This window comes from Colias eurytheme, chromosome 25 (assembly GCF_061535395.1).
Source record: "Colias eurytheme isolate Ceu_HAF_F1 chromosome 25, ilColEury1 Martin Lab GWU primary, whole genome shotgun sequence".
Classification (NCBI taxonomy): domain Eukaryota; kingdom Metazoa; phylum Arthropoda; class Insecta; order Lepidoptera; family Pieridae; genus Colias; species Colias eurytheme.
The window spans coordinates 857,888-869,874 of record NC_143004.1 but is presented as its reverse complement, the minus strand read 5'-3'; the positions used below and the strand labels follow the sequence as shown (position 1 = coordinate 869,874).

The following is an 11,987-nucleotide window of genomic DNA, read 5'->3' as shown; positions in this document are numbered from 1 at the left end:
CGAACGTGCCGCGGGGCGATCCGCTCACTGTCGGTTTTTGAGACCGCATCAAAGGAGCTTCAGGCGTTCGCTCGCGCGCCGTGTGGACGGTTTGTAGTTTTGGTGATTCGGCTCGCGCGGCGTCTACGTAAAAATGGACAACGAAAAGTGCCGTTTACTAATACAATTGTATGGCGCTAATGAATTTTTGTGGAACAGCAAATCCTCCCAATACCACAATAAATCGCTGAGGTATGATGTGTGGGTAGAAATCAGTAAGAAAATGGATATACCTATTCCTGACTTGAAAAAGAAAATGACTACACTTTTGGCGTCCTACAGAAGAGATGTTCGTGATGGATCGCCTGCCGCGCGCGGCAACTACTTTCAACTTAAAATATATCTACATATTGGCTCGCGCAGCAAATGAACGTCAACTCTGGTCGAACATTGGCTCGCGCGGCTGCCGCGCTTAATTTATACGCACCTTAACTCTATTACTAGAAATTATGCCGTCGTAAATACTGTGTTTTGTACCGTATGATGACCACCGAAGACAGCTCATCAAAGTAGCTACAGGAAATAATGCCAATGATAATAATTTTAGATATTACATAATATTAATGTTTAAGTTACTAATTTTTAATAAAAAAGGTTATTGTATACAACTCGTATTTCATTCCGAATGGCTGCTTCCCTTTAATACAGAAGCGCTAAGGCAATATATTGCCCAGGAACTAATAATATACCTAATTTTTTAATTTTTTAAATAATATATTTTTTTTTAAATTATTCGGTTGTGCCGATCACAGAAGTTTAACTAGTTTGGCAAGCTTCAAAGATACCAAAATCGTCGCCTTACGCCATGACGTGACCTTCAAAATTTTCTCTCAACGCGCCTAAAGTTTCACTTCAAAAATTAATGGATTTTACATAAAATGCTCACTACCAGGGTAGATAATTTTTTAAACATAATAAAACAGTAGGATGAAGAATAAGAAAAGGAAGGACAGAAGTACAAGTCTTTTTCTTTTGAAATATTACCGAAAAACCGATATAAGACAATATTGAATATACAGGGTGTCCCACTATTGATATACGGCTTCGCTAATGTGAGAATTTTGTCTATGAAAACATAATCTTAAACGATCGCTCACGTACTGGTGGTAAAGTCGGGTGGTTTGCTTTTTAGGGGTGTACACATAAAGTTTTAAGAATTCATCTATTTGAAAAAAAATGCGTCTGGAATTTTATAAGTATTTTTTACGAACTCAGCGTATGCAAAACTATAACCTCCTTTGAGCTTAGTATACAACAGTGGGACACCCTATATAGAGTTCGATAAATTTGCCTGATTTCATAAAAGCATTATGTACACTGTTTGTATGCTCTGAGAACATTTACTATGGTAATGTATATTTTTTACACCATCAAAACGTAGAGATTACAACGAACAAAAGGCCCTCCTTTTTGCAAAAAGCTGATATTTTGACGTAATAATTTTCCGTGTTTGGGGCGCTAATGCAATGTTTTTCGTTCCGTTCCCGTGGAATTTCCGGGATAAAACCTCATTTGTCCTTTCTTTCAAGCTATCCATGTACCAAATTTCATCCAAATCATTCAGTGTTTCATCAGTTCAGTGGTTGGACCGTGAAGAAGAGTTACTTTGGCATTTATAATATTATAGTCTGTCCACTATAAGAATTGCTTTTTGACAGCTCGACGGGTGATACCAGAAGTGATGTTCAAAAGATTATCGATTGTGATACCATTTCAATTATAAATTAAAAATATTATCATAAATCGAATCAGGTACGTAAATAATAATTTCAACGTAAACGTACTAATAAGATATGTAATAATAAGACCACATATCTATGCATTGTATTTTAAAACTAAACTAAACTAATATTTTATTATTTATTGGTTTCTATCTTACAATTTGGTTGTCTTTACGTTTAAATTATATAACATAATAGAAGAGTTATTCTGCATCGGATATATTTTACAGAGTATTTCTATCGATTATTATAATCTATCGACCCATCATTGAATAATTCTGTGTAGACATCACTAAGTGGGCGGGACCTGTCCATGAAGAACGATAATTATTTGTATGACATTTTAACATAGACAATACAATCCTTCATAGGCGTGAAGCTGTCAAAAAGCAAATAATATAATGGACAGAGTATAGTTACCTAGAACATTTATGACCATTCTTTCAAGGAAATGGATAAATTTCCTAAAAAAGCTATCCATAATCTTTTCTACGTAAAAAATCATATTATATAATAAATCATCATGGAGCTATTTACTTACGTTTGTAAAATATTCCTGTAATATGTTCCATTCAAAATATTTAGTTAAAACAGAGAGGATGTTATCGTATTTAGATAAAGTTCAAAGGCTTCTTGAAAAATGGGAAAAAGTACTTGCTAGCGAATATTTATATCAAGATTTATTTATATTTGTTGAAATCTACTTCGTCACAATTTAAGATTTTAATACTAGTAGCATATATGAGTAAACAGTTGTTATTTATTACGTAGTAGTAGGTACCAATAAATGAAATGATTGCATCAGCCATCATGGATCAACATTCTATGTATGAAATATATATGGGAGATGAAAATCCATGGAGGGTTTAGATCCGTAAGAACCACAGCACAGTATATTATGATATATTATGTAGTTACATATTATGTAATATTAAATTGTATATTGACATGATTTTAAAAGAACAACTATGGAGTTTCTTGCAGGTTCTTCTGCATAGGTACTGCTTTCCTTCTTTAAAATATGTAATGACGATTCAAAAGTGCTTCTAGAAGAAATCTAATTGAATAAATAAATGTTTGAGGTTGAGTTTAAATGCCTTCACACGACAAACAATCACATTGCTTATGAGTAAAAAATAAAAATATGTAGATAGGTCTCCTGAAGCGGCACGTCGAAATATGGCTAGTCAGCCACGTTTTCCTTGCGATAAAAAATAATACCAGGTATATTGGTCAAAAACATGAACATTGTTTAAAACGATGTATTACTTACACTTCCATAAAAATATTATATGCAAATAAATCTGAGTACATGAAATATATTTTTTTAGTAATTATTATTATTCAATTTTGTTTTAGGACCAAAACGGATAGTATTTTTTCAGTCTTTGTATGTTCGTAAAAAAACATAAAATAACTGAGCAGATCAATATTCATTGAGGCTACATTTTATAAAAAAAAATTGTTTATCCATGTCCATATTTTTTTGGAACGTAGTTCTTTATCACGTGTTGCGAAAGGGGACTAGACGGAAAAAATTGAGTTTCTCTGTCTGTCTCTTTTTCTCTCATAGAACTTCGTTTCATCCGAGTGTCCGGGTTGCAATTCTAATGTTTTCGATTTAATTTAGCAATAAAAATATGAACTATATTACCTTTTATTTTTAAACGGAACCCTCGATGCGCGAGTTCAAATCACACTTTACCAGTTTCTTTTTATCTCAGTGAAACCATTATTTAAATTTAAAAATAACATTTGATCGTGTTATAGATTGCCGTATCAAAAAGACAACAAATGAACCTTATTTATAAACAGATATATTTCGATACAGATATATTTTAACACTTAAAACAGTGAAACTATCTGATAAGGTACATAGTTTTAAGAAATATGGTTATTTAAACAATCCATTCAGTGTTCAACTGTCGACTGAAATAACTTCGTGTGTTAAAAAGTTCAAAATGACGGTGAAAACAAATAGTGGTCATACTTATTGGCAATGGATTTTTTCTTTAATAGGTATTTATTTGAATTTTATTTTCAACTAGCAGTCCGCCCCGGCTTCGCCCGTGGTACATATTTACGTTTTCTCTACGTAAAAACCATCCTCGTACTTCAAGGAATATAATAAAAAAAGAATTATCGAAATCGGTTCAGCCGTTCTCGAGTTATGCGCTTACCAACACATTTTGCGATTCATTTTTATATATAAGAAGATTTACAATTGAATGAGTGGATCCGCGAAATGACATAATTTTAATTTAAAGTACCTATAATAAGTTAAAATCAGCTCCAATAAAGAAAATACAAAAAATCGTTATGGATTAAGTTTATAAAAAATACAGATTAAATCACAGAACAGTAAAGTAGATAGAAGTGTGATGTGGGCGTGGCCCACGTGTCACTTGTAAGGTAAGATCACCTAACTTGCTCTCAGTTGTGCGCAGAAAAATATTCGAGTCGGTTGTCAGCTGTCAAACCTTTTTTCCGTATTTATTCATTAATTAGGACGTGTTGTTCGGTATAAGAGTGCAAAAATGATAGCAGACGAAATAATATCAGCAATGGAGGCATTTAATACCATCGGTAAGTCTTATTTTTATTTATTTTACATATAATATTTTATGTTATATCTTCGCTTGTAATTTGTCAAAATTGTATACAAATATCTAGTCAAAATGAACCTTAATCCGTAAGAAATTAGTACTATTATAGATTGAACAGCAAACAAGAATTTCTGGAATATTATTGCAATAAACAAACGAATGTCGCTTTAGTGATGCTTGTGGCGCATATCGACAGTATCGATACTTTAGAAAAGACAAACATTATAAATATTAAATTTTATTTTATTTTTCCTTAGCTTTCATTAGTCCAATTTATTTACAGATTTCCCAAAGAGGCTAATTTAAAAGAGAAATGGATAAATGCAACGTGACGAGTTAACTGAATACCGAACAGCACTAAGCAGTCTAACAAAGGCCATCGATACAGCAAACCTACGGCAGTTCCAAGATTTAAAATAATGCATATTTTCTGTTTGTATTTTGTAAATATAGATTAATACTATTCTATTCCGTTTTTTATTTAATAATAATAATATAAAAAGACGTACTTAGTAGTAATAAACATACTCCAAAATGTGACACATTATACTATACTCGTATAATAGAAAGAAAAAAAATACACAAAAAATATTTATTTGTGAATTATCGATATCTCGATATCGATAACAAGGCTGACATCCCTCAGGGCATAGCATCAGATAAATATCAAGTTAATGTCATTAATGTTGAGTGACACAAATTTCAACCTTATCTCTATGTGTTGAGGTTCAAAGTTATATCTATCGAAAACTAACGCCCTCTGTTGTGGAGTAGCTGAATGTTTTTCGAATTTGGAATTTCTGTGCAATGAGAAACAAAACAGCTAATATACCTAGAGATGTTATACTAAAATAAACCGTAACATGGTGCGTTAGGGTACATATTGAAATGCTGAATTTATAACCTAAGTCAGTTTTTACTCAAATTAAGCTGTCCAATCAAAGGCATAGTTTACTTGTAGTGTACTGTATAACTATCGGTTTAAATGTGTGGGTTTGGCGACACTGGTTTTCATACTAATTATGACATTATCGCACTTCTATTTGTTTTTATTGTTCTGTGGATTAAATATTTTGGAAAATAAAAGCCTGTGTTAATCCCCTCACAATTTTAGTACAGTGATTGCCTTTTCCAACTTAAATAGTTTTACAATTTAAACAAAAAAGATTGCATGCATGTATGTTTGTGTGTGGGTGTGTGTGTTTGTGTGTATGTGTGTGTAATAAAATAATAATTGCTATTAAAAATAGGAACGTAATAAGTTCTCTGTGGCTTCGTAATCATAATAAATAGATATTTTTAGGGTTCCGTAGCCAAAATGGCAAAAACGGAACCCTTATAGTTTCGTCATGTCCGTCTGTCCGTCTGTCCGTCTGTCCGTCTGTCACAGCCGATTTACTCGGAAACTATAAGTACTACAGTGATGAAATTTGATGGGAATATGTGTTGTATGAACCGCTACAAAAATATGACACTAAATAGTAAAAAAAAGAATTGGGGGTGGGGCCCCCCATACATGTAACTGAGGGATGAAATTTTTTTTTTCGATGTACATACCCGTGTGGGGTATCAATGGAAAGGTCTTTTAAAATGATATAAAGTTTTCTAAAAAACATTTTTCTTAAAGTGAACGGTTTTTGAGATATCAGCTCTCAAAGTCGTAAAAAGTATGTCCCCCCCCCTCTATTTTTATAACTACGGGGTATAAAATTCTAAAAAAAATAGAGGTGATGCATGCTAATTAACTCTTTCAACGATTTTTGGTTTGATCAAAGTATCTCTTATAGTTTTTGAGATAGGTTGATTTAACTGTAATTTATTATATTTGCTGCTACGGAACCCTTTGTGCGCGAGCCCGACTCGCACTTGGCCGGTTTTTTTTAATTTGTGATTTGAATATTAGGAAGGAATTAAGTATGCGTTATTTGAAATTTTAAAAAATATGATAAATAAAACGGAATGAGAAAGATTTTAACTATATTCAATTAATAATTTAACTTGTATACATTTCAATTGCATGTATTTAGTTTATAACAAGTAATAATCTAAATATAATAAAAAAATCAAATAAAAATATAAAAATACTAGCTTACCGCCCGCGGCTTCGCCCGCTTTGTCTAAAACTCAATAAATTATATACTAAAGCCTCCCTCTTAAAACACTCTATTTACTTATTAAAAAAAAAGACGGGTTGCACTCCGGGAGTGCCGGCAAAAGTGAAAACTTGATTATTAACGTTCAGCATGTTTGATATTATTTTTTTTTCTTTCAAAATATTTTGGAATGGTATCCGTCTTACGCATGGAATATAAGGCCTAAAAAAAAAAACATCCGTCTTACGCTTTTTCGATCAGGCCACGTGTCCTGACGCGAGTTTAAGATTTTATACCCAACGCCGCTAAAGAAGTTTTCACTTCAAAAACTGCATCCAAATCCGTTGCGTAGTTTTTACCCGACTACGGCAAAGCAAAAATGTCATACAATACTATTCTGAAGTATGCAATATATATGCTATGTGGAGATAAATTTTCATGTTTGGAAAGGCGAAGTCACACGTTACATATACCTATCTACCGTAGCACTTTGACAACGTGTGACCACTGCGGTTTTCCAAACATGAAAATTTATCTCTACATAGTGGAATATTGCATACTTCAGAATAGTATTGTATGACATTATTTACAACGAAGGCATCTTGGTAGAATCTACTGTGTCCATTTACTTGCAATTACATTAGCAACTTTGTTCAGTTCAGTATTCTGAAATCTTGTTTTATACTTTTTCAGCGCCGTTTATTGTCGTAGTTGGGTTTTAGTTTTTTTACTTTATATTATAAAGATTTAAGCATCCATAGGGACGTAGGGACAGAGAAAGTGACTTTGCTTTATACTTTGTAGTGAAGAGATTTGAAGATGATGAATTAAATTTAGAATGAAGTAATTAATGAATTCCTTAAATATACGATCCTAGATTATACCTGTTTTATACTAGGTAGTTAGAGATATTATATCTTACCACACAACCGTTTTTCATAAATAAAATACATAAAATTTCAATCTTTAGCCAGCATGGGCTTTATGATATATGGCCTGGAAGCAGCCTGGATATCTCCCACGACGAAGAAGCTGCAATCTGCTGATTCCCCTCTAGGTGCTCCAGTAACAAACCAGGAAATATCCTTACTGGCCAGCATCAACTGCTTATCATCAGCGCTGGTTGTGCCAATTTTTGCCATATTAGCAGATAGATTTGGAAGGAAATGGGTCGTCTTCTCCATTACTATTCCAGCAATTGTGAGTAAAACAAAGTATCACGCCTAAAGAATGCTTTTCTTGAAATTCTTGTCGCAGAATTGGCTATGAAATCATATTATTACTCCCATTAAATTTTCCTTAAAAGCGTAGTTTATCATTAACGTAACCTTAAATTAATATTCTTCTTCGTACCCCTTTTTGTTTTATTTAAACGTACATTGTTATAAGATTAAATATATATGTATATTGTGCAAAGAAATAATGCCTACTAAATCTTTTCCAGCTATCAATCGTACTCAGGATAATGCTGCCAAATATAATAGCTCTTTCCATAGCAAGAGCAGCCGCTGGGATATCGGCGTCTGGTGCATTTGCTGTCACACCAGTCTACATCCGCGAACTGAGCCAGAACAATCTTATAGGCGTCCTAGGATCCGTATCAGTCCTGCTGCAGAACCTAGGTTTCCTGATAATGTACTTGATCGGCGCATACTTTGAATACTTCACAGTTTTGTGGATATATTTAGCATTCCCTTTAGCTATGGGAGTGTTAATGTTAAAGGCCCCTGAATCTCCTTCCTTTTTGGTTAAGCGTGGGAAAATAGATGTGAGTAAATAGTTCGTTTCATATTTCAAAATAATAATTTACAAATTACAATTTCCCAAGAAATAACAAATGTTTTTTTACAGGAAGCCTCCAGGGCAGTTGCCTTTCTAAGAGGTCTAAAAACAGATGATAAAGAAGTTAAATCTGAAATAGAATATATGCAAAATCAACAGGAAACGTTTAGGAATCTTCCTACAGTTGACTTGAAAGCTATATGTAAGTCCTAAATGATGAAAAAAATAGATGAATAAAGTAAACAGCGCAGTGATTCAATTCTAGAATAAGCTATGTAATAAATATTTTCTTTACCAGTTAAAGATAAAGCTTGGCGTCGCGGTTTAATATTAATGCTCTCTGTCTTTACAATATATGCGTGGAATGGTGCTTTTGCAATATTATCGTACGCATCTGCCATATTGGAATCAACAGGAAATAATTTCGGAATCAGTCCGGAATTGCAATCATTGAGTTTTCCAATCGTCATGATTATTGCTTCGTTTGCATTTACTAGCATCGCGGAGAAGTTTGATCGAAAGGTATATTTTACATTTTAGCTAATATAAATTAGGTTCAGTGCTAATTTGTCTGTTATTTCCCCATTGTACTCATGCTGTGCACAATAATGACAAACTTCTGTTTCAGCCTCTCCTAATAGGAGCATACCTTATATCAGCGATTGCTCTCGCGGGATTGGGCATAGCACTGCTGATACAGTCCTACGGCTATACAATTCCTGGTTGGTTACCAATCTCTTGTATGATGATAGCCGTGGCATTGTATGCTGCAGGAGTGAGGACATTACCTTTTATTATAACTACGGAAATGTTTAATTTTCAAGTAAGTTAAAGTTTTGTTTCATTAAGGGCCGATTTTTCAATGCTTATCCGTCCTTATCCGTCTTATCTTATAAAACTTATCCGTCCAATAAAGTATTACACGATAATATTAAAATGTCACGTAAACTGTCAAATACGGGCAATTATTAGAATACGTTTTTAAAATGGTAGTTTTATACTTTATTCAACGAATAAGTTTTAACCAAGGATTGAAAAATCAGCCCTAAGAGATTTTACTGATATGCTTATATTATATTTTTATCTTCTAAATTAATTTTTAAATTGAGTCTCGTAAAAATTCAGTTTGATATGAGTTTTGTTTGAAATCAAGTTCATGTACCATGATTATTGTCAGGATTGTTTTCTGTTTTCAGGCTCGGGCCAAAGTGATGGGCTGCATAGGCACCTATGCCTGGTTAACTGTAGCCACACAGCTTTTTACTTACGCAGCAATAACAGATACTTTTGGAATACACACGACGTTCATTTTCTTCGGTTTCCTGAATGTATTGGGAGCTTTAATTACCTGTCTCATTCCCGAAACGAGAGGAAAGACTGATGAAATGATTAGAGACGAACTAGCGAATGGGAAAAAGAAATAGTGGAAAAGAAACATATTTGTTGTGTTGGACAATTTTTGTTTTGTGCATAAAGTCATTTCAAGATTTTTTTTTGTCTTTTTGTTTGATGACATTCTTGTTTAGAAGATTTTATGTTTGATGTAGATAAAATGTAAGTCTTGGCTGTATAGTGATACCTTTAATAGTATTACCACAAATTATCAAACAACACAAACACTATTATAATAAATTATTCCGTCGGAAATGATAATAATGATTTTTGTGCCTAATGATTGATCTTTATCTTATTCGCCTTCTCGGTACAGTGGTTGACGCGTGAGCATAGAACCGAGGTGCCCTGGGTTTGATTCCCGGTGGAGACGAAGAAAAATAAATGTCTTGGTCTGGCAGGACACAGAAGGCTGATCACCTACTTGTCCCTAAAGAAAATTGACCCGTGAAACAGATGTATAATGCATCTTCCCCTTACCCCACTAGGCCACTAGGGAACATGGGATGATGACCACCGAAGACATAAGATAACTCATCAAAGTTCAGCTTCAGGAAAGAATGCCAATGATGTTAATTTCAGCTATTATTTGTATTTAAGTTTACCAATTTTTAATAAAAAAGATTATTGTACATACATCTCGTATTTCATTCCCTTGAATACTTTTAATGTTCTTCGTTCCGTTCCCGTAGAATTTCCGAGATAAAGCCTCATTTGTCCTGTCTTTCAAGCTATCCATGTACCAAATTTCATCCAAATCGGTTCAGTGGTTGGACCGTGAAGAAGAGTTACTTTTGAATTAATTATAATATTACCTAGGACATTTAGGATCATTCTGTCAACGAAATGGAAAAAGTTCAAAGAAAAGCTATCCACAATCTTTTTTACGTAAAATATCAATATTTGATAAATGATCATGAAACTTTATACTTACGTTTGTAAAATATTCCTGTAATATTAAGTAACTTCCATTCAAAATATTTAGTTAAAACAGAGAGGATGTTCTCGTATATTTATATAAAGTTCAAAGGCTTCTTGAAAATGGGAAAAAGTACTTGCTAGCGAATATTTATATGAAGATTTATTTATATTTGTTGAAATCTGCTTCGCCACAATTTAAGATTTTAATACCAGTAGCATATTAAAGTAAATAGTAGTTATTTATTACGTAGTAAGTATAAGTATTAGTAGTACCAATAAATGAAATGATTGCATCAGTCATCATGGATCATCATTCTATGTATGGAATATAATATACTAGCGGTCCGCCCCGGCTTCGACCGTGGTACCTACATGTTTAAACTATCCTATCTCTCAAGTTGGATCGAACTGCACATGGTGTGCGAATTTTATTATAATCGGTTAAGTGGTTTAGGAGTCCATTGAGGACAAACATTGTGACACGAGATTTATATATATTAAGATGGGAGATGAAAATCCATGGACGGTTTAGATCCGTAAGAACTACAGGACAGTTCTTTGGTATATTATGATATATTATGTTGTTACATATTACATGTACCTAATATTTAATTGTATATTGACATGATTTTAAAAGAACAACTATGGAGTTTCTTGCAGGTTCTTCTCCATAGGTACTGCTTTCCGAATCGGTGGTAAATGTTAAAATATGTAATGACGATTCAAAAGTGCTTCTAAAAGAAGTTTAATTACTGGAAAATAAATAAATGTTTGAGGTTGAGTTTAAATGCCTTCAAACAATCAGATTGCTTATGAGTAAAAATATGTAGATAGATATAACTAAGATAGGTCTCCAGAAGCGGCAAAATATCTGAGTACATGAAATATATTTTTTTAGTAATTATTATTATTCAATTTTGTTTTAGGACTCAAACGAGTATTTTTTTCAGTCTTTGTATGTTCGTAAAAAACGTAAAATCACTGGGCTACATATTTTTATAAAAAAAAAAAGACGGGTTGCACTCCGGGAGTGCCGGCAGAAGTGAAAACTTGATTATTACGTTGAGCATGTTTGATATCCATCCGTCTTACGTTTTTCGATCAGGTCACGTGTCCTGACGCGAGTTTAAGATTTTATACCCATTACACTCCATTACAGAAAAAGTGCTCAACGCCGCTAAAGAAGTTTTCACTTCAAAAATGGTTTATCCTAGTCCATATTTTTTTGGAACGTAGTTCTTTATCGCGCTTTGCGAAAGGGGATGGAAAAAATTAAGACGAAAAGTTGTAACGACACTTTAAGGTTTAAACTAAAGTTGTGAGGCATGCGGTTGTTTCTCTGTCTGTCTCTCTTTCTCTCATAGAACTTCGTTCAATCTGGATGTCCACACTCCACACCTCCAGTTATATTTACAATAATATGTAATATAGTG

The 11,987-nt window shown here is 33.3% G+C and overlaps 1 protein-coding gene across 1 annotated transcript; it reads left to right on the top strand.

Annotated features, from left to right (window-relative positions):
* Window positions 1-3,721: 3,721 nt before the first annotated feature.
* Window positions 3,722-9,665, top strand: LOC149897411 (facilitated trehalose transporter Tret1-like). Its single transcript, XM_090116467.1, has 7 exons — window positions 3,722-3,779; window positions 7,430-7,659; window positions 7,904-8,227; window positions 8,311-8,443; window positions 8,540-8,763; window positions 8,870-9,064; window positions 9,438-9,665. Exons 1-7 carry the CDS (start codon window positions 3,722-3,724, stop codon window positions 9,663-9,665), a joined length of 1,392 nt encoding a protein of 463 aa, XP_089972593.1.
* Window positions 9,666-11,987: the final 2,322 nt, after the last annotated feature.